The sequence below is a fragment of the Mesoplodon bidens genome (assembly GCF_964165515.1).
Source record: "Mesoplodon bidens genome assembly, chromosome: 3".
In the NCBI taxonomy this organism is placed as follows: Eukaryota; Metazoa; Chordata; class Mammalia; order Artiodactyla; family Ziphiidae; genus Mesoplodon; species Mesoplodon bidens.
In genome coordinates this window covers 6,586,361-6,610,621 of record NC_138178.1, presented here as the reverse complement: position 1 = coordinate 6,610,621, position 24,261 = coordinate 6,586,361, and the positions used below count along the sequence as shown (strand labels likewise).

The window sequence follows — 24,261 nt, the reverse complement described above, 5'->3', positions numbered from 1 at the left end:
ACAGACATGAGATGCTGTTGAGTAGATTTCTAATCAACTAGATTAGTACATTTCCACTGGTATATTTCCTTTTCCAAGGGATATTTTACAACTGTCATATTTCTTTCATTGCTTTGTTATGTCTGCGGAATAGAATGCTGTAAGAAAATAAGAGTTGTTAAATTATCACACTGAACTTTTTAGCTATGCTAAAAATTAGTACTTTAAGAAAACCACAGCTATTTCACCCTTTTCAGCTCTTTGGTGCATTTCCAGAAAATGTACTTACACAAGTAAAACGTATCAGAAAGACCTAAATACGTTTTTCAAAACATGGGTGAGAATTTGTCTACAATTTAGTTAACTATACATTTATATTATGAAGTTTTCTTGCAGTAATAAGGTTTAAAATAAAGTCTGTTCTCCTCTTTTCTCTTGTTACCTCCATTCAAATAAAACGGAGGCCAGAGAAGGTTCTCATACTGGCTAGAAAGCTAGAAAACAAAAATTTCCTCTCAAATGCGAAATTATAGTTTTTCTTTGTAGATGTAGATATTGTAGCAGGCAACCAGTAGATAATTTTTCAGGGTAAAAAAATTTCAAGAAAGAGATAGCAATTGGATTGCTGCACACTTAGGTAAAACGTTTTCTTAAAAATGTTCCAAATGGGGACATCCCTGGTGGTCCAGTGGTTAAGATTTCGCCTTCCAATGCAGGGAGTGAGAGTTTGATCCTTGGTTGGAGAGCTAAGATCCCACATGCCTCATGGCCAAAAAACCAAAAGATAAAACAGAAGCAATATTGTAACAAATTCAACAAAGATTTTAAAAATGGTTTGCACCAAAAAAAAAAATCTTAAAAAAAATGTTCCAAATGCATTTACTTGCCGTGCTTCTGTGCTCTATCTAGGCCAAGAATAAGGCAGGGATTGGGGCTGCTCCAGGCCTCAGGCTTTGCCCTGGAGGAACCTGGTTGCCTCTCTTTCTGTTATTATTATTGTCAGTATGAAGAGACATTTGTTAAACACCTAATTGTGTGTGTTGCTGCCTTGTAGTTCAAAGACGTCTAAAAACACTGGTTCTCTAGTGCAGAGATTGAGCAGGGCCATTTTCTCATTCTCAACAGAAGGAACAAAGCTATACAATTGGTCCCTGAGGGACATGGGACTGACACATTACCTCACTATGTTTCTCACTGCCAACACTGTGGAGTTCTAGAAATGCAAGATTATTCGACCTATGCTTGTGAAAGATTAGCACATCCATGGGATCTTTGGATTCTTGGACTATTGTGACAACGTTGATTTATTTTCATAGAAATAGATTTCCCTAGATATTTAAGTGTAAGGCTTCTAAAATGTTCTAAACGCCAAAAAAGGAGAAAGACATTTGTTCTTAATTTATAATTGTGTTCTCATAAAGCTGAGAGACAATAACTGTCTTGGATTCAATTGATTCAGTGTGCCTTGTGCAATATTTTGCATTTAGTGTCAATAATATTTTATGTTAGCAGTACCACTTAAGAGTCACAGTATATATTATTGTTTAGGCTGGTGTTTTTAAATCTTGATTTGCAACTCATTAGTGGATTGTGAAATCAATTTAATGGGTCTTGACAAGCAATTATAAAAAATGAAATAGAGTACAATAGAAAATATGAGTCAATGCATTACACATACTAAGAGTGAATACTGTTCCATGAAACCTTTTGTTTCAGTTGTGTGCATCTAGTGGGTTGCAATGTCAAATGTATTTTTGATTACGATCCCACAGGGCCAAAAACTCATTGAAAGACCACTGCGGTAGGCCATGCGTGCTATTAGGTTATTTCAAAATTTACTTGTCATATCCTTTTTTAGAATATACCCAATTCAAATTTAAAGTTTTAAAAATATTTATTAGTAAAGACGTTCTTTACTGAGCTTCCGAAAAAGTAGTTGTGTAACAGACTGGGTGCCATTCTAAGAATATATAATATATATAAAGTATATCATATTTTATACATATACATGTAATCTCAAGAAAGAATAATGATGAAGCAATATTTATGATGAGGTTTTCACTAGAAACCATCTTTTCTGTTTGTGTCATGTTGGTAGTTTGGATGAGATCTAAGCTATTATGTAAAGGCATTTTATAGAAGTAGGATAGACACACTAAATTTCATCTTATCTGAAATGTCCAATATTTGAGCACAGTTTTCTTTACATCTCTATGTAGCATTCACACAGGTTTTATTTGTGTCCCTTTTTTATGTCTAAAAAAGTATTATGTCCACTCTAATAATACAATGCAAGGTGCAGGTTCTCATTCTTTCACATGTTCTTTGAGACAAAACATGATAAATATTTCCCTGAAGAGCAAAGCATAAATATAGTGATAAACAGAGAGGGGGGATGAGGGAACCCATCAGTGAGAATATTCATTATGAAGAATCTGAATTCAAGTTTTCTACAGCCAAATGGTGTTTAATATGTTGATTTAACATATGAACTTCTCTGTTTCTTCTTTTTTCACAATAGTCCGTAGTGCATGCTAATGCCTGTGACTGATTTGCAGAATGTAGTTATTAAGAGAATGCAGGTTAGGAGGCTGTATACTAGAATTGATATCTAATCAATATAATTGTTTTATGATAGGTGAGAACAAATATAGCTTATCATTTATGTTACAGAAATCAATTTAATTTGCAATTTCTTTATGTTTTAATTTTCTAGATTTTCTACTTAATTGAATCATAATGATTTCTCTTCTATGAGAGAACCCACTTGGAGTAAATCTAGCACCAAAACACAGTTACTCAAAGCTGCTTCCTTTCAAATAAATTTTCTCTAAAATGCTCTCAAGTTAACTAACTGCTAAGACTCTCTCTAAATTTAGTTCCTTTTGGCCCTGCAGAGGCTAAAACAATCCAATGGATTAAACTGTAATTCTGTGAATTTCTGAAATAGTATGAATATTTTGTTTCAAAAAGCCATAAGAAAATTTAAAAAAACAGATTTGCTTGTTTAGGTTCAAGAGGAAAATACTATCTCCCTTTGCTGTTAAATTTGTCCAGAAATTTCTAACAGTTTACACTGAAAGATTTTGTAGTTCTGGCTATCTTAAGATAACTGAAGTTAATTTCACCAGCTTGTTTATATTTTACAAAATAGTCACAGGCTTGACAAGATCAACCACCAACCAGCATGCACGTTAACTGTTTGGTCTAAACTTTTGCAGTCCACTCGTAACACCTGGAGATTTAAAAAAATAAAATATATTGGGGAAATCCCCACCAGTTTATTTATTTGGTCACATTACTTAACGACACTGTCTTTTTTTTTTTTTCCCCTGATGGTGGGTTTTGGAGCATTTGCAGGGACTTCGCTTTTGTTGCACGGTGGATAGAGAGGATGACATACACTGTGAAAGCAACTTCACTAGGTAGTCTCACGTACAATAGTACTTAGTTATCTCTCAGATGGAGAAAGGGAAGTCTGGTTCAGTTCCACAAAATGTGAGTCCTAACTTCTGAACCATGAATGATCAACTAGATGAGTGATGTTCTTAATCCTATTCTGAGTCACTGTACAACATCCACTCAGGTCCAAGACTTGAAAGATTCAGGCTATTTAAAAAAAAAAAAAAAAGCTATTGGAAAATTAGAAATTGGGTAAAGAAAGGGAATTAAATCTCAATTCTATTATGAAGCTCTGCTGATTAATGCTCATTTATAATTCCTTAATCACTGATAAATGCTGGGAAAGCTAGAAAGGGCTTTGTGAATTTAAAAAAAATTGGAGTTATAGACTCTCTAAAATTATTTATGCGTTAAACTAATGACTTGGTCAAATGCAGCAGCCTAGTATGGCTGCTTTTAATATAATCAAACAAACTGATTTTTCTTATATGCCATGATGCTGAAAAACATTCATAACTGAATTTTTTATCAGTCAGTTGTTTTTAGCATCATCAAAGACAATCTTAAAGTCCTTCGGGTGAAAGTATGGTTTTATATTTTTATAAAGTGGACGTATGAGCTTGTTTATAAGAATAATGGAAATTAATAAAACACACACTTAATAAACAGATTCTTATCAACGAGCAAAACAGAGTAAAAACTGAAACACATGTATATGCTATTCTTCTACCCCAACCCTTATTTAAGGTCATTGAAATCCATGTGTGTTCTATATGTGTATGTACATGTATATCTGTATACATGTTATAGACAATATCTGTATGTTTTTACAAGAATATGAATATAGATAGGTCTATATGTGCATATATATGTGGAATCTATAAAGTGAAATTCACACAAGTAGAGAGTGGCGCTTACCACGGGTGGAGAGATTGGGGAAATGGGGAGATATTAGTCAAAAAGTACAAAGTTGCAGCTATGTAGGATGTATAAGTTCTAGAGATCCAGTGTACAGCACAGTGGCTATAGTTAATAATACTATATTGTATACTGGAAATTTGCTAAAAGGGTAGATCTTAGGTGCTCTTACTGTACAGACACCCCCACACACACACGGTAGCTATGTGATGGATGGACCACCCAGTTGGATGGATACAGATGAATCACATAGATGGAGATGTTAATTAGATTGAATGCAGTGATCACCTCACTATGTATATGTATATCAAAACATGTTGTCCACCTTAAATATACACAGTTTTTTATTTTAAAAATATTTTACAGGTTATTATTGGATTTCTTCAGTGGCAAGTATATTAATTTATCTGTTTCCCAATTTTTAAAAAGTAAGTGAGAGGCATGTCAGTCATTGTACTCACTTACTAGATTAAAAATTCTTAATTCTTACAGATTTTAAACCCTTGAAGACTGAAATTATACATATGCTTTCCTACTAGGTATTTTATAGAGCTTAGTAAAGAGTTCTCTGTATATAAGTGAACAAAAAATTTATAAGGTAAGTCAGCAAAAGTTCTGTGAACTAATCAAGACCTTGCCCTACTTAGTGTGTGCTCTTGGGCAATTCACTTAACTTTTGTGTCTCAGTTTCCTCATTGGTGAATTTTAGGTAGTTTCATTGGCTTGTAGTACAGATTGTCCTGTGAATTTTAGGTAGTTTCATTGGATTGTGGTACAGATTGTCCTGTGCTATTAGACTTATTACACATAAAGGTAGTTTGAGAGAAATAAAAACACTGTCTGCTAATCATTCATGATAAAGATAAAATGTGATTGCTTAATAGCATGTTAAGTTCTACAATTGTTTCAATGGAGAATCAAGATTTCTGCATTTGAAACTGCTAACCAACTGAGGTTTATATCCAGGAAAACTTTATTTGAGATAGAGATTTGTGTTTGCTGCAAATCCCATTCTAGCCTTAGGGTCCCTGCTAGAAATCTTGTCAGAAACTGAGAATGACAAAAGCACTCTTTCTCAAAACAAGGCCACACGTGCCCTGACATGGAGCCATCACAGGAGATTAGGAAAAGTCACTGACACCTGCATGATTTACTGCCTTTTTTTTCTCATTCTGCTAAGATTTCTGAGGGATTACAGGTTTATGTCTCTGCCCTGATGGCTTGTTTTGTACCTTCCCTGGGGATGAGTATCCACCCCAGGAGGTGAGGACACGGGTTGTCACAGTAATTAGTGGTTCTCAGGCCCCCGTCCTGGGATCAAGTATAAACCTAGAAACACAAGATGCCATGTTTTCCCTATTTTTGTCTGTCTGAAAGCCAACAATATCAAGTGATTGTTCTAGAAAAACAGGTGCTGCAAAAATGATGGCAAGTTATATATGCATTATTGTAATCTCAGACTTTACGTGAGTTCTCTATCTTTATTTGGGATGCAGTGTTCTCAGTGGCTTCCAGAGCACACTCATTGATTATAGGAACATGAATGTACGTTGCATCTAAGTAATTAGAACAGCAAACAATATACAGACTGAGAATCTATAGGTACTTTTTTCTTTAAGGATGACAATATTAAGATAATAGATGTATTTTTCAATGCAGTCTAAAGAATTCAGAATATACTACCTAATAAAAAGACATGATGTGCATAGCAATTTTTAAGAACATCAAGAAAGAACAAATTATCACTGGAAAATTCCTGTTTGAGACCAATGAGGTCCTTTTTTCACAAGTTTTCTTTTTTTTTTTCTTAATGTGGCAAAAAAAAAAATGTCCTATAAATGTTGTCACAAAACTTTTCTTTAGACTAGAATGAATGTGTTTTCAGGAAGGACATGGTGCCCTGCAGGGCATATTGTGACACTGGGGGGAAAGCTGAAAGGATTGAAAAGGGAGTGAACTACAGAAGGAAACACGCTGGGCGATCTGTGCCCTAAAAAATGCTGCCTGGCTCCCAGGAGAGAAGCCCTCATGCGTGTTGTGTTGTCATCCTTTGAGGGAAATGTGTCTACACTTATCCCAAGGGCCACTGTCGGATTTTTTGTTTTCACTAAAGAATGGGCTTCCTATATCTGGACAGTACGCCATGTTTTGGACCTCAGGTTCTTCCTCCACCATTTTCTTTCTAAATGACTAAAAGGCTCTGATAACAGATACAGTCCATCCAGGTTGCTCATTTTGAATGGTGGTCCTAATTGTTACTTCCTTTCCACAAGTCAGACAGCTGAAGATGAAAGCAACTTCATTTTCAATTATCTGCAGGATAAGATCTTATCCAGGATAAGATTTGTGTTCTTCAAAAGAGACCCAGAGTGCAACCAGTTCGACTCTTCCTGCCACTGCTCTGGTCCAAGCCACGGTCCTGCCTCGCCTGGCTTATGGCAGTGGGCTCCCAGAAGGCCTCACTCCATGGAGACCCAATGAACAGAGCATGGCTACTAAAACCAAAGTGGGTGCAGGCCAGTCCCTTGCTTCGACTCCTCCAGGGGTCTTCAAGATGATGTGTCCTTCCTGGAAACAGACTCATTCTATCCATGGCAGAGTCCGTGTGGTGCTGTGTAAAGCGGCTCACAGACTTTCTCTCCAAGCCTCTTTGATATTCCTTGACTATGCCAGCAGCTCCCCGCTCCGCTGGGAGTTTGGACACTCTTTCCCATATACTATTGTGTTTTGCTCCCTCACCTAACCTAACACCCAGGCCTTCCCTGTTTACCTGAATAAAAATTGCATCCCTCCCAATTTTTTTCTATCCCCGTTCTGTTTTTTTTTTTTAAGTTTCATTAATAGACTTTATTTTTTAGAGCAGTTTTAGGTTCAAAGCAAAATTGCACAGAAAGTACAGACAGTTTCTCTATACCTCCTGCCAAAAGCAAGGCCTCCCCGACTGTGAACATCCTGCACCAGGTGGTACATTTGTTACAACTGATGAACTTACATGGGCATATCATCATCACCCAAAGTCCACAGATTACATTAGGGTTCACTCTTGGTGGTGTACATTCTGTGGGTTTAGAAAGATGTATAATGACATGAATCCACCATTGCAGTATCATACAGAATACTTTCACTGCCCTACAAAGCCTCTGTGCTCCACCTAATTCATCCCTCTTCTCACTGTTAACACCTGGCAACCACTGATCTTTTTACTGTCTCCATAGTTTTGTCTTTTCCAGAATGTCATCTAGTGGACTCATATAGTATGAAGCTTCTTCATACTGGCTTCTTTCACTTAGTAATAGCATCTAAGGTTCTTCCATGTCTTTCCATGGCTTGATAGCTCATTTCTTTTTAGCACTGAATAATATTCCATTGTCTGGATGGGCCACAGAATACTTACACATTTACCTACTAAAGGACATCTTGATTGCTTCTGGCCTTCTGTTTTTGTTTTTTTCCTGCATAGCGCTCATCACCATCTAACATAATCTTTATTTGACTTATTTATTTTTTGTCTGTAGCTCCCACCCAAACTACAGTATAACCTTTATGAGGGTGCAGGTTTTGGTTTTGTTCTCTGCTGTATCCCAGCACCTAGAACAGTGCTAGTGTGTAGAAGATGCTCAAGAAATATAGGTTTAATGAAAGAATAATAAGATATTTTCCAAAAGGTACAAAAGTTACCAAATTTATCTCCAATCATATGGTACCGCATAATAAATAAAGTTCATTTCTAGCTATGTAGAGGTCATAGCTAATGTCTATCCATGATGTAGCCCAGATAAGGGAACATAGTTCAGATTTTTCAGATATTTGCTTCTTACCAAAATGTGAGCTCCATGAAAGCAGAGACCTATTCTTACTTAATCACTGCTACATTCTGGGCACCCAAGAACAATGCCTGGCATATGGTAGGTGCTCCAACAATATTTATTGAATGAATAATCAGTTCATCTCAATTTATTGGTTTTCTTATTTAATCATTTGTCTTATCTGTCAGTTAGGTGCTTTTCGTGGATCAGAGAGTTGCTTAATAACAATTTTCTTTGAAGTAATAAACACAACCATAATTTATCATGCTGTTTGATCCAAGCTCAACTATAATTTACTGCCATAAACTGGAAAAAAAATAGTATTATTTCATCTTCTGCATGGGGGTCACTAGTATGTTGGTTAAAGCACTGTCAGGAGAAAAAATATTTATGTGCAAATGTTTTATGAATATCATGTGCTAAAGGGTGAAGGCAGATTAGCAAATTCTTCAATGGCTATGGAAGTCAAATGGCCAAGGACTATCTAATTCATAAAATCAAAGATAAAACTAAGTAAAATAGTCCTTTCTTAGAAGTGGCAGATGTGATAAAGACATAAAAAAGGATGATAGAGAATGTTTTAGTAGATGTATCCTTTTGCCCTGGGCTGAAAAAAAAAGTTAAAATAAGAGAGCCTCGATCTTGTTGAGGAAGTACAGAAGGATGTATTTCATAAAGGAAAAAATACAACATATTTAAGGACGAATATAATATCTGGTGAGTGAGGAAGTTCTTATAAACTTACCCATCATTGTTAACATCTGATACTGCAATTGTATATCCAAAGTAAGATGCCATCTGCAAAGGAAAACCATAAGATGATATATTTTGTGCTCAGAAAGTCATTTTTATAGTATTCTCAATTTTCCCTGAAAGATTAGCCACATTGCAGCCCATTTTTGCATTTAAATTCATAGACCCTTGGACATGGACAGTCTTCGAGTCATTGAGTTTAACCCCTGACCTAATGCATAACATTCCTCCCAACACCCATGACATCTGCTCGGACATCCTCTGGAGATGTTCAGCAATAAGCCCATTCAATTTGTAGATACAACTATTAGAATACTTTTTGCTAAAATTGGTCCTGCTGTAACATCTGGTCCTTAATGCTCCTACCTAGTTCTGCAATCTTGAATGTCACAGAATAAACCTAATTCCATTTCCATATGAAATCTCCTATGGAAATGTTTTCAGCTGGCTTCCCATCTTTCTTAGAGATACAACATGGAATACCAAAGAAAAGATGATACCCCCTGAGCGCATGGACAGGAGAAGATAAGTAGGATGGACACCCTCTACTTTGGACTCTTTATATCACTGAAGCATAAAAAGGTTTTAATTTGAGGGTAAACCACGTCTCTGTATCAATTCATATTGAGTTTATCGTCTGCTAAGGTTTCTAAGTCTTTTCTGAGTGAACCAGTGTGCCTAATCTCTCTACATTCTAGCTCTTATATTTTTGTTTTCAACCTATGTTTTCAAGGTTTATAATCTCTTCAGATTTGACCAATAGTTTTAGCTTGCCAAGATTTTTCGGTTCCATATTCTGCCAGCCAGTGCTTTAGCTCAGCGGTCCCCAACATTTTCGGCATCAGGGACTGGTCTCGTGGAAGACAGTTTTTCCACCGACCAGGTTGGGGGTGGGGTGGGAGTTGTTTCGGGATGATTCAAGCACATTACATTTATTGTGCACTTTATTTTTATTATTATTACATTGCAATATATAATGAAATAATTATACAACTCACCATAATGCAGAATCAGTGGGAGCCCTGAGCTTGTTCTCATTTGCCACTCACTGATAGGGTTTTGATATGAGTCTGCGAACGATTGATTTATTATGGTCTCTCTGCAGTCAAACCTCTCTGCTGATGATGATCTGCATTTGCAGCCGCTCCCCAGCGCTCGCATCACTGCCTCAGCTCCACCTCAGATCATCAGGCATTAGATTCTCATAAGGAGCGCGCAACCTAGATACCTCGCATGCGCGGTTCACAGTAGGGTTCGCTCTCCTATGAGCATCTAATGCCGCCGCTGATCTGACAGGAGGCGGAGCTCAGGCAGTAATGCGAGCGATGGGGAGCGGCTGCAAATACGGATGAAGCTTCCCTCGCTCACCCGCTGCTCACCTCCTGCTCTGCAGCCTGGTTCCTAACAGGCCACAGACCAGTACCAGTCAATGGCCCAGGGGTTGGGGACCCCTGATTTAGCCAATTTAGCTTCCTATCACCTACAAATTTAATCAGCCTACAGTCCCCTGGAAAGTGTGCTCCACAGAAGGCAGAGAGTTCCATCTGTGTTGTTCATTCTTCTTTCTGCCCTGTCTGACCAGTGTTTAGCTCAGAGTAGGTGCCAGATGCTAGATACTCTTTGCAGAGGAAAAAAATAGATGAGTTACCAAGTGTAACACAGTTATTCAATTCTCCCACCTTTTTTGTCTATTCCAAACATATACAGTTGCTATAGACTGATTGTTTATGACTCCCCTCCTCCAAATTCAAATATTGAAACCTAACTCCTTATATAATGGTATTAGGAAGTGGGGCCTTCAGGAGGTGATTAGGTCACAAAGGGTTGAGCCTGCATGAATGGGATTAGTGCCCTTAGAGAAGAGACCCCAGAGGGCTCTCTAGCCCTCCTTCCACCAGGTGAGGACACAGCGAGAAGACGGCTGTGAACAGGAGGCAGGCTCTCAGCAGATACCAAATCTGCCTACCCCTTGATCTTAGATTCCAGAACTGTGAGAAATAAATGTTTGTTGCTTTAGCCACCCAGTCTATGGTATTTTTATTATAGTAGTCCATGGACTAAGACATGGGTGCCAGGTGCAAAATACTCTTTGCAGAGGAAATGAATGCCTCATTTAACTGCGTCATGCAATAACTCAATTCTCCCACCTCGTTTCTCTATTCCAAACACATATGGTAAAATCCTTATTCCTGGGTGGCATTGTGTGGTCTTCACTCAGAGGAATTTCATCACTTACGTATTAAGTTCTAAGGTTCAAGATTGTAGAACTAGGTGGTATTGAAGATGAGAAGTTACAGAATGGCCAAATTTAACAATGTTTAAAGAGCTTTTAATGATAAAAATGTGAAATGAAAAGACAAAGGAGAAGTCTTGCCAGATTTCCATTAAACCATTAATTGTCACCACTTGGGAATCATGGTTCAAAATTTATAAATCCACCCAACTTCACTATCATCACAGCCTTGTATCTCTATATTTACCACAGGAGTACCATGAGGGACATTTTTAAATGCTTTGTTGAAAATTGCACAGTAACGGATAGACTAAAGCCCCAGTTTGGGGGAGGAAATGTCAAAAATGCTCTGTGTTCTTTAAAAAACTCTATTTGCTTGACAAATATATGATTCCAAATTTCTGTGTGTAGCTAAGAGTTGAGCATTTCAGGATCTTAAACCTGGATCCTCCTAGGATCCCGTGGGCCAAGACGTAACTTGGCTGGAGTCAAGTGTGAGGCTTGCTAGAAGCTCCTTACCCTGGGTTGGTGGTTAGGAAAGGAAACTGGTTGACCAGAGAAATGAATTCAACTCACGATTGGCTCCCTTAGACGGGAGTATCACATTCATCCTTTAAAGACATGTGACAGATTTCAACAGGTCAAAAACCCAGGAAACCCAGTGTAGTGAATGAAGTGTGACCTCAGGCTGTGTTCTGTCAGGAGGATGACAGCTGACAGCAGCCTGTTTGCAGGCAACTGACCCATTGATAATAAGACCCCAGCCAGTGACAGTGGGTACGGGGCCATACCTACCCCCGGGGGGGAAGGGACCAGAACCAGAGAGCTCATCTTCCATATAATGTTGGGATTGGGGAGGGTTCCAGTCACTGTGAGGACAGGAAGGCAGAGCCCAGACCCACTGACTGACCAACATGTGAAACCTACAAGAAGCCTGTGTCTTCTTGGGGGGAAGGCGGGTACTCAGAACTCATCACTGCGCACACTACATAAGGACCGCAACATAACAGGATTGCTCTCGGATTTCAGCAGTTAGTGGCTTTTGGGCTTTTAGGGAGCATATTCTGCCTTTACATCACGTATCATTTTCTGAAGTCATCACGGGCATTTACTTGTTTGTTAATTGTCACCCTCCATCAGCCTCCCCCGTACTGCTGCGTGAGAGCTGGGATCTTGTCTGTCTGATACTTGGTTACACTCCCAGTGCTCAGAAGAGTTTCCAGCACATAGTAGGTGCTCGGTAAATATTTATTTTATGAATGAATAAATAACATATTACAATATACTATTAGTGCAGAGTGACATTCATTATTTGATTCTAAAATGTCTTCACCTGTTCACCAGTGAAATTCTGAATAAAGGTCATATCTGTAGAGTTAATGATTGAAACCTGAAATCATAGAAATTAGATAGGTTACATCATTTGGCATAGAATTGGAGCACTTTTTTAAAAGTTTAACTTAAATCATTTTACAATTTTTGTGAGGAGTCATAAATGGTTAGCTCTATATGTAAAAAGAAATAAGCCCAAAGGAACGATCTTTAAAAAATCCAACTGAACTTTTTGTTTATGGTTAAATCTGGGATCCTTTCAGACAAAATGCATGCTTACTAATCTGATGTAGAGAAATCTGAATTCAAGAACGCTGAGAGCACCTAATCTGATAGTCAGTTAATTGCTCTAATCAAAAATTTAATCTGTTTCATTTCTCTGCGTATGCTGTTATGAGAAATTGATGATTATGGTTCTCTGCAAAAAAATGAAAATTTAAAGTATTATCCATGTAGCAAAAATATTCCTTTTAAATTCTATCCAGACAACCTAAAATCTATAGATATTATAAGTTTGCCAGACTTAAACATTATTTAAAATATAAGTTTTTCTTTTCATAAGGTCGATTTATTTTCCTTTCCTATTTTTATGGTAACTAGTTGTAATGGGTTTGAATAGTATATCCCTTCAAAACTAATGTCTATCCCGAACTTCAGAAGGTGACCTTATTTGGAAATAGGGTCTCTGTAGATGAAATAAGTTAGGGATCTTGAAATGAAATCATCCTGGATTTAGGGTGGGCCCTATGTCCAATGACTGGTGTCCTTATAAGAGGAGGAGAGGACACACATAGACACAGATGGAAGAAGGCCATATGGAGACCGGGGCAGAGATTCAGGTGAAGCTCCCACATGCCAAGGAAAGGCAGGGCCACCTGAAGTTGGAAGAGGCAGGAAGAATCCACCCCTCCATGCCTGGGAGGGATGTGACTGTGCCGATCACGCCTTGATTTCAGCCTTCTGGCCTCTTGAACTGTGACAGGATAAATTTATGTTGTTATAAGCCACCCAGTTTGGGGTCATGTGTTATGACAGCCCTTGCAAACGAATACACTAGTGAAATAACAATTGACCTTATTATGTCCACCTTATGGGACATATTAAAATGCTGATCACATCAACAATGGGATCCTCTGCAACTATTCCCAGATTATGCACATGCATAGGGCTAGGCTAGCTTCATGGGCACGTGACCCGTGCAGTCAGTCACAAAGGGTCCCACATGCAGGTGAGCCCTACCCACCCTTTGGATAGCCCAGCTGTCACTGTCCTGAAATTCTTAACAATTTTGAACAAGGGGCTAAGCATTTTCACTTTACACTGGGTCCCACAGACTATGGAATTGATCCTGCACCCAGATCAGAAAAGAATCTAACCTCCCTTTTCGTAAGCAAACAAGCGTGGATCAGTAGTGCTCACTATTAAAGGGCAGTTTAAAAGATTTGAAAACTGTATGCAGCAAAATGTTTCTTTGCGTATGTAGAGAATGTAGCGTGTAACGCCTTCTTAGTACTCACGCATCCAAAATTCTGTGCTCCTCTGGGAACCCCAGCAACCAATTCTGTGATGGAAATAGTCATTCACAAGGTGAGTGGCATAGTACACTGTAAAGCTATACAACAAATCAGCTAAAGAGGGTGCCTCTTAAATGAGTAACTATCATGGATCCTGTAGAGAGATGGAGGTTTGAAGCAACAGTTTCGCACTGGCTTTTGCTTCTGCTACAGACGAAAGAAAACAGAAGACCCAAAGTCATACTTTGAGATTTACCTGTCTCCATCACATTCTCCATGTGTTTCTGCCTCCAGAACATAAGCCTGGCTTCTCAGATCTGTGTGTGATTTGTCAGTTAAACCTCGTACTCTGATTTCTCCAGTTTTCACTGTCTTTCGTACTAGTCTTTTGTACTAGTGTACAAAGTAAGAGCTCCTGTCCCACTAATGTGTTCAAACAATTTCAGTTACCTAAGGAAAAGCCACATACCATAAATGATTGAGTCTTGCCCCCCTGGAACAGAATTATAGGACAACCTGGCAGCCAAGGGTACATGAGGAAGGGAAGCTTCAATAATAGAGGTAGAAAAAGCAACTCTGGTGAAAAGCGGGGAGCATATTCCATTGCACAATGATATGGCTCTAGATTCAGGAAATAGTGGTTTCAGTCCTTGGGTCTGCCATAAACCCAGGATCAATCACTGAAACTGATCATTTCCAGTCACCTACAATAGATGGGAGTTGGAACTGCTTGATTATCAAAGATCTTTCCAGCTCTCATTTCTATAAATCTAAACTATCTTTTGATTAATTGGGGTCAACACTTTAATTTAAAGAAAGGGGGCCTGGAAAAGAGTCCCCTTCCATTCAAATTTCCCTTCCCCCAAACCTGGTCCAAAAGGTAGAGCACAAATTCTAGCATTAATTCTATCTGATGTAATAAACTCTAGCAGAGTTGGGTGCTCATGCTGTTGGAGCATTAATAATCAGAGAAGATCCATTTGGGCCTAGATGTTGGACTTTTCTGTAGTAAATTTACTCATTCAATCAACATATAAATGTTAACTGCAAACATAGGATACAGCACGGAGCAAAGACAAAATTCCCTGCTCTCATGGAACTTATACTTGAGCTGGAAGGGGCAGTCAGTTTGAGAAGTAGAGTCAAATGTCATGTTAGAAGGGGATGAGTATAGCGCAGAAAAACTAAGCAGTAAAATGGTACTGGGAGTGCTGGAATTGGGAGGCAGAAGGAATTATGATTTATTGGGGTGGTCAGGGAAGGTCTTGGCAAGAAGATGACATGTTACCAAAGACTGAAGAAAGTGAAGGAGTAAATATTATGGAGATCTGGGAGAAGTATGTTCTAGTCAAAAGGAATAGCATGTGCAAAGGTCCTGAGGTAGAAGTGTGTCTGGAATATTCAAAGAACAGCAGGGAGGGCGGGGTGGCTGGAGTGGATGGAAGGAGTCAGGGGTAAAGGACTGGGAGCTGAGGTCAGAGTAAATAGGGGCCCCATGAACAGAGTCTTTTAGGTCATTGTGAAGACTTGGATTTTAGACAGAATGAGTTGGGCAATCACTGGAAGCAAAGAAATTACACCACGTGACTTCTGTTCCTCAAGGACCACGTTGGCTGCTGGATCTAGGGAAGACCACAGGCGGGTCAAGATGAAAGCAAAGAGGATCAGTTAGGAGGTTACTGCCACAGTGCTGATGGGGGCTTGGATCAGAGTGGAGGCTGTGGAGGAGGTGAGAAGTAGGCAGATCCTGGCTGTCTTCTGAGTTTAGTTAGCAGGATTTGCCCATGGATTAGATATGGATGGGGTGTGAGAGAAAGAGCACAGTCCAAGGCTGACTTGCAAGGTTTTTTGCTTGAGCAGCTTGGAGGATGGCATTGCCATTTGCTGAGATGGAGCTGATGGAGGGTAGAGCATGTTTAAGTGGAAAGATCAGGAGTTCAGGTATAAGCTTATTAAGTTTGGAAGAGCCATTCAAACAGAGATGTTGAGTGTTGAGTAGATTCTAGACCTTACACCGCATTCCAGCTTCCTGGACACAGGTATAGATGTTTACTAGGGGCACCTAAAAACAGACCACAGTCAGACAGAACAGAGCTGACTGATTTCGGGATCAGGCTTGCCAAACACGAAAGACTAAGGGGATTATACCAAGTGAGATACCTGGCAACCACGGCTTCTCATTTGCCACAAACATTCAGAATTTGGTTTAAAAAATAAAAAATCAGCCATCACACTAGTAACTTTGGAGCCTGCAGCCCCCTATGGCTATAACACAAAGGAGTTACTAAATGTAGTGCTGATTAAAAGTTTCAGAATTGTTTAAAAATCACAGTCCTAAAAGAGCTTTTTAGGTCACTGCACTTTTCCCCGTGTTTTATATTGGGCTGGCCAAAAAGTTCGTTCAAGTTCTCTCTAACATCGCATGGATAAACCTGAACGCATGTTTTAGCCAATCCAGTAGAGGGCTTCATTTCAACAATGCTTCTCACCTTGCTGAGAGTCCCCAGTAAATTCCCCAGCAGCAACTGAATATCCTGTTTTAAAGCAAGAAACAAGCGAATCACACGTTTGAAGGCTTTACAAATGATCTATATCTAGAAATATGAAGGCACTACCATAGTAGTACTTTGTGCAGAAATCCCAACAATTTCTGGGATTTACATAAAAGTTTACATGCATTTACATAAAAGTTTAGGGTTCTATAAAGAGAAAAATTAATCAAACCAGGATTTATACTAAATCTTGGAAGCATAATAGATCTGCTACTTCTGAGCCTGGCAACACCTTCGGATTCTGAGGTCCCTTTTAGAAGTAGGAATGCTTCATTGCCCACCTTGACGTGTGATTGGTGGTTGCTGCATTTTAAGAGTTGCTGACTCATCATAATCAGACATAATTACTCTGAAAGGTATCTCTTGTGCTCAGGTTTTGCAATTTCTGATCACCAACAAGGCCTACTTCCTAATACCTTTAATGATGATTTCCCACAAACTTCACTTGGCTCTAAAGTGAGATGAGGTGATAAAAGATTATAATTTTCAAAAGTTCATCAAGGAATCAAAATGCCAATACGATACCAAAGGTGGCAAACAATAGTGATGAAATGGCATTGTGTGGTTTGCACATAATAAATTTTGAGAACATTCTAGCAACTGGAAAGTCTCTTGCTCTTTTTAGAAACTGGAAAGGGTCATCATCATGTTGCCCGGGTAGTACTGGGCATCTTCACTAATACATAGTATCTACGACTGGTAAAATATTTTATTTGCGAGAGATTGTCACGGAGCCTATAAAACAGCTATCAAACTATGGAGACTACATATAATGGCTGAATCAAAAGAAAAGAAAGTTAAGGGTCCACTCGAAGCTAGTAAGAGAAGAAAATTTGCAAAAGGTGCCAAATATTATAAGTGAGGGATAAAGTTTGCTTCCACATTTAACATGCTTTTGTCTTTTGAGAAACCGCAGATGTCTTGAGCATTGCATCTCACCAAGGTAACTGTCATCGTAGGATGCAGGAGCCACTTCTGTCTGCTTTTCTCCAGCCAATTTTCTCAGGATATCCTTGAATGAGTAGTTTGCAATGATATCTGCAATACTGGCAGTGATCACCTGACCTGTGTTCAAACAAATGAATAGATTAACTGAATGAACATGAGAGGCAGGCCCTCTCCGCACAGACACAGGGTGTCTGAACAACACACACGCCCTTGAAAATGGTCATGAGGTTGCCTGCATTTTCGACAGTGAATTTTCCTGCCGGGCACTAGAACTGCAGGCTAAATTTGCTGACAGCTGGTTAGAGCTTTCCATTCTGATAGAAGAACCAAAGATGAACTATGTAATTGTTTTCATACAACATTTATTTTTTTCTGTTGTTTAAATTAAGGTATAGTTGGTTTATAATATTATGTTAGTTTCAGGCACACAGCATAGTGATTCAGTATTTTTATAGATTATACTCCATAACAGGATAGACATGAATCCAAAAGATGGCCAGCAATGTTCCACTACAACTTTTATGCATTCCTATATTTATTATGGAAATCTAAGGGAAAAGTGTGATCTCATGCTCTTTGGGAGAAAATTGGAGGAATGCTTTCAAGAGACTAAAATCTAATATTAATTTTAAAGCCAAACTATTCCTTGGGAATTCCCGCATTCCTACAGTCTTTCTGTCTGAAGTTCCAAAAGAATAAAACTGTTATATCAGGCTGTAAATATCTCCAAGTGACCTTGCCTGAAATGACTGTTCTTATATTAAGACAATCGTATTTACACATGAGTTTCTGAACAACGTCTGTAGAATTTGCCAGTTTTCTCTGTGTTAAAGCTAAATATCCCCTTCCCTGCTCCCACAGACACACTGCCTTTGCTTATTTCCTTTAGTTGCTTCTATAAATATTATAATCTTAAGACTGACTGAGTAAAATTTTAAATTATCTATCTCAGACAGATGCTCTCTATCCCCTTGAAATGGCTAATTGTCAGCATTTCATCTATATCAGACATTTTTTTTCAACGTAAGGAAAGAATTATGTGAAATTAATCAAGTGCATTAGAACAAAATCTTTTTAAACACATCACTTTTACTTTATACCCATCCTCTGCATAAAATATATTGTTTTCCAGTTTGCAAAATAATGTTTAAAGACTGAAAGGTTACTTATTTGATGTTCATAGTTGTATATATATGAATTAAGCTTAACAGTAATTTCATGTAAAATTTTATCATAAATCCATCTCGCCTGTATCTTTCCCATTGGCCTTTTAAACATGATCAGGTCTCCTCCATTAAAAAAACCAAAACCCAAAAAACTTCACTCAACTATTCATCTCTCTCATATTCTTTTCTATCCTTATTCTAAACTTTACAGCCAAAATTAAGTCTGTATTCTTTGTAATCTCTCTTTAGGCATCCCATTCACATCCACGGATTTGGTTATCATCACTATGCTAGTTTTTATTTTAGCCTAGATAGCCTTATCCTCTCTGAGTTTAAGCCCATACATCTAAATACTTATGTGAAAAGTCTTGGACATCTCAAACATGTTCATACTCAACATAACCAAAAGTAAACTCATCATCTTCCTTCCCAATCCACTCCAAACCCGTTCTCTTCCGGCTTTCTCCATTTCAGGGACTGGGACCCACCTAAAGCCATTCAGTTACAAAAGTCAGAAACATATCCTTGTCATCCTCCCTATTCACCCACATACAACCAAACCATCGTCTAAGCTGTTTATTCTGCCTCCGAAGTATCTCTCAAATTCCGCCCCTTTCTCGGTCTGTACTATGACCACTCTAAGAAGCAAACATCTTCATCTGAACCTTACAGCTGGTTTACCTTATAGACTTATAACTAGCTTCTAACCTTATAACTCGTTTGCTGATACTGCACTTTGGCCAACTCCCTATCGATTTTCCACATTGCAGCCAGCGTGATCTTTGTGTAACACACATCCGATCATAGCATCCCATGCTTCAGATTCTCCAGTGGTTTCCCATTATTCTCAGAACAAACCACACATTCTTATTCTACCTCAGGCAATCCATTTAAACTCCAACCATCCACTGGGGATTCCTCATTGTTTTGGAGATGAAGACAAAACTGCTTACCTGGGGCTGCAAGCCCTGCAGGGAGGGTGGGACCCCTCCATCCCACTCAGCAGCTTAACTCTAGTCCCCTGATTTCCCTCCATTCTCAGCTCGCCGGGCTCCTTTATGCCCTAGAACATTTTCACACAACCCTTCCTCTCTTCACCTGGTTACCTCCTACTCGGGGTTCAGAGCTCAGTTCAGGGTTGCTGCTTCCAAATTCGTTGACCTTAAGGTTGATGCCGGCTTATGTAACACCTTTGTAAGAATTAGAGGAAGTCATCCCCCCTGGGCAGACGCCATCATGCACCTGGGTTCAGGGCTCCCTAAGCAGAGCACAGGTTGTATTTTGTCTCGTCGGCCAGTGTTCAGAGGACAAAACATACATGTATGGGGCCACCCTGGAGAAGCCTCCTATGCTTTCATGGCCCCGTCTTGACATACCTTCCTAGTGAGTATCATGCCTGGAGTTTCTTAAGTACTTGTGTGAGTATTCGATTAATGCCTGCATCTTTCCCTAGATGCTAACCTCTGCGGGTTACTCATTATTGTACCCTCAGCATCTAGCACAAAGCCTGGCATGGTCTCAGTAAGCATTTGATGAATGAAGGAATTAAGTTGCAACAGTATTTTAAAATATCATTTATACCACAAAGTACAAACTGAAATGATGCTTCCTTCATTGGAGAAACTACCAATATGTAGATAAAATTAACATAATAAAAAGTCAACACTTGATGTTACTTCTGTTTCATCTCCCTGTTGGAAACAACCCGTGGGCATTTCTTCTCTGCTAACAGGACCTACCTTGCCAATAAAAACTGCCAGGGCCTCCAACTATAAGGTCTCCATTCTACAAAACAGAAACAGTAACAACAATTGGAAAAGAAAGACAGTTTCTTTTTTTTAAGGGTGAGAAATCATTGTTCATAAGCATTGCTCTAACAGTTATACATAAAAAGTAATTTTTAAAAGAGGCCCTTATATCTGAGTCATGCAGGTCATTTTCTTTCCTTTTATTGCTTTCAATTATTTAGTGTGTTATCATATCAAATAATTTTACTTAGATTCAATTAGGTAAGTAAAATTACCTCCCTGAGAATATATAAATTCAGTTTTTTGGCCCTGCCTCAGGTAAGCAAAATATCTACATCTTCTATGCTGTGCAATTTAGTAGACATGATCTTTCGAGCCTTAGCAATAAAAAGAAAATTTGGTTTCTGTTTATTTCAAGGCCACAGTAATGCCTGTTTTTTTTTCTATACATCTGCAAACCCACCCCTTCCCAGGAGAGGGAGTGACAACTCCAGACTAGAAAATAAAAACTTTCCTTTCTACTTACAGCCCCACCTTCATTATCCTGCATCCGTAACTCTTAGTGGGGGGGGGTGGGGGGGGAGAAAAAGAGTAAAATTTCAGACACTGATGAAATTTACAGTATTTGCAAAACCATGGAAGCTTTGCCGCCCACATTCTTATTAAATATCTGTTTTTAATTTGTGAAAGGATACGTGAAATTAACATTAACACTAATGTGAAATCTAATCAGTCAATTACACCTAAGAGATAAAAACATAGATTCTTGTGATCTTTTTAGAAGCACATTTCTTTACTGAGTTTTTGAGATTTTTATTTTAAAACGAAGCAAGGGGCTTCCCTGGTGGCGCAGTGGTTGAGAGTCCGCCTGCCGATGCAGGGGACACGGGTTCGTGCCCCGGTCCGGGAAGATCCTACATGCCGCGGAGCGGCTGGGCCCGTGAGCCATGGCCGCTGAGCCTGCGCGTCCGGAGCCTGTGCTCCGCAACGGGAGAGGCCACAGCAGTGAGAGGCCCGCGTACCGCAAAAAAGGAAGAAAAAAAAAAACAAAAAACGAAGCAAGACTGTTGCTTTTCGGCCTGTGTATTTCTTTTTTTTTTCCCCTCATATAACCATTTTTAATACATAACAAGCAAAGGAAGCAAGCAGAGGAGATTATCAAAGGGCATTAAACACTTCTCTAAATGCATTAAAGAATGTTTATATCATCCATTCCTTGGTATAACACTCTTGTCAAAGTAGCTTGTACATAGCAATCTTTTAAACATTTTCCTACATAGATTTTTAAACAGTTCTCTAAATGCATTACAGAATGTCTTTCAAATCCAGTTCCTCAAACAATTCTCTTCTCTGTGTAGCAAGCAGGTTTTACTGTTTTAACCATTATTCCATGTGTCTTTGCATTTTATTTTATTTATTTTAACATCTTTATTGGAGTATAATTGCTTTACAATGGTGTGTTAGTTCCTGCTTTATAACAAAGTGAATCAGTTATACATATACATATGTCCCCATATCTCTTCCCTCTTGCATCTCCCTCTCTCCCACCCTCCCTCCCACCCTCCCTATCCCACCCCTCTAGGTGGTCACAAAGCCCCGAGCTGATCTCCCTGCGCTATGCGGCTGCTTCCCACTAGTTATCTATTTTACGTTTGGTAGTGTATATATATCCATGCCACTCTCTCACTTTGTCACAGCTTACCCTTCCCCCTCCCCATATCCTCAAGTCCATTCTCTAGGAGGTATGCATCTTTATTCCCATCTTGCCCCTAGGTTCTTCCTGATTTCTTTACTATTTAATAAATTGCCGTATGTATAGATTACTTTATTAAAAATAAAGAGCAAACAAAAAAATTTAAAGAAGTTGCCAAAACAGGCCAGGTGTATACCTAAAGGTTCTTTTGTTGATGGTGGTTATTGGGGGGTGGAAGTGGGAATGAGAGGCAGGGGGTAAAAAAAAATCAAACAGATAAAATAAATTTTAGAAGCTATAAGGTCAAAAGAATTTACCTTATAAAAGTCCAGACTAAATCCTGCTTGGCAGTAACCCTGACCTTCAGGATCAGCATTGCCTGGAATGATCAAAAGATACAAATGTTATAACGTCATTATCCCCAAGATATATTTTAATAACCAGTTCAGGATACACTGTTGTTTTATCTCTAGACTTCGAAATTTAAAATGATCAATATGTGTTCTATATTTATTTTTAAAATTTATTCCAAGTAATTTCTTAAATACATTGCAGTCTGTTTTCTTGTCCCAAATGGCACTGTGATTCTACAGTAAGAGCAATAGGAATAACGTTCTTTGGACTTATGATACTGGGTTTTATAACTCATGTTTATTTGAAGAAATAAAACCTCCATCTCCCAACTATGTTCCAAGTTCCCCAAGTGGCAATAATGTGTTTCTGTGGTGCCCACGTGTTCTGAGTAAAGTAATGCCTTGAGAAAGAGAGAGCTAAATTTAGTCACCTGGGTGGACACTTTCTGCTGGGGTCACTGATAAGAGTTTCAGTTTCCTGATCTCTCATAGGAAATTAACTTCAAATTCTTCTATTATCATTACATAAATTTGGACATGGCATTTCTGATCACATTGCATCTCACAGGGACTCTAGTGTTCACAAAAGAGAAAACTCTCTAGCAATGGCTTATTTTATACTCTCTGCAATGTAATTCACTAGCTGAATGTCCAATAGGACTTTTTTATAATACAGTTTTTTAAACCATAGTCAGGTCAACCTGTGGATTCCCAGGATATTAGGATCCTGGGACATTAGGATGAGGAATGTACTACTTGTCACTTGTACTTTAAAAGAGTATCACTTCTAAAGTGCTTCAATTAAAACCAAAATATAGTTCAGTAGAGGGAATCTCAGTCATTATACAGTTAGATGCAAACATGCAAATAATTACTCCTTTCTTATCAAGGATATTCCTGAATGGAAACTAAAATAAGAGGGCAGGAAAGGAAATGCACATCATCCCAGGAAAAATTTATAGGCTGGACATGTGCCTGTTCCAGAAGCTTTTTGAAATGGGTCAGGCCTTTCCAGCTTTTCCTATAATGCCTTCTGTTTTTTCTTTGCTTTGGTTAGTACTTAGCTAATTTTAGCACTGTCATCAGCCATTCTCTCCAGATGTTCCCTTTATATTTTAAAATACTTTTCTACTTCATATACTGTATTTTTTGTGTGTGTGTGTGGTATGCGGGCCTCTCACTGTTGTGGCCTCTCCCGTTGCGGAGCACAGGCTCCGGACGCGCAGGCTCAGCGGCCATGGCTCACGGGCCCAGCCGCTCCGCGGCATGTGGGATCTTCCCGGACCGGGGCACGAACCCATGTCCCCTGCATCGGCAGGCGGACTCTCAACCACTGCGCCACCAGGGAAGCCCTATACTGTATTTTTTGATGATCTGTTTTTAATTCAAATGTCAATGCTTTGTGTGTGTTTTTTTTAAGCTAAGTTTTTTTTTACAGCTTTACTGAGGTATACTTAATATACCAAAAAAATGCACATCTTACTGTGTACGTTTTGATGAGTCTAGACATATGCCTTATACCATGATACCACCACCATGATCATGGGAATAAACATATTCATCACCTCCAAAAGATTTCTTGTGTTCCCCACCCTCAATCAAATTTGCTTGTTTTTTTTGTGGTGAAAACACTTAACATGAGATCTACCCTCTTAACAAATGTTTAGTGCACAGTACATTACAATATATTTTATTTTATAACTATATTTTGTGGTTTATAATTATGAATGCTACAAAGTTCCTTAAAATCTCAAATGTCCAGGTACCATTTTTCTAGAAGTTCATGCCTGTAAGTAGTTGTATGCAACCAGAAATATATATGAACACAAGATATATGATTATGTGAACATAGGTGTGTTGACTG

At 38.7% G+C, this 24,261-nt stretch overlaps 1 protein-coding gene across 7 annotated transcripts in view; it reads right to left on the bottom strand.

The window, feature by feature from the left end:
* Positions 1 to 24,261, bottom strand: part of ITGA8 (integrin subunit alpha 8) — a 192,596-nt gene that overhangs the window by 134,244 nt on the left and 34,091 nt on the right. For all 7 annotated transcript variants that reach the window (XM_081229189.1, XM_081229190.1, XM_081229193.1 and 4 more), the window contains exons 5-11: positions 22,362 to 22,423; positions 20,343 to 20,388; positions 17,429 to 17,554; positions 16,427 to 16,471; positions 13,941 to 13,984; positions 12,425 to 12,481; positions 8,851 to 8,903 (exon numbers count right to left, since the gene is read on the bottom strand). In XM_081229189.1, the coding sequence (XP_081085315.1) occupies positions 8,851 to 8,903; positions 12,425 to 12,481; positions 13,941 to 13,984; positions 16,427 to 16,471; positions 17,429 to 17,554; positions 20,343 to 20,388; positions 22,362 to 22,423 (433 nt within the window). The remainder of the gene's footprint in view (positions 1 to 8,850; positions 8,904 to 12,424; positions 12,482 to 13,940; positions 13,985 to 16,426; positions 16,472 to 17,428; positions 17,555 to 20,342; positions 20,389 to 22,361; positions 22,424 to 24,261) is intronic.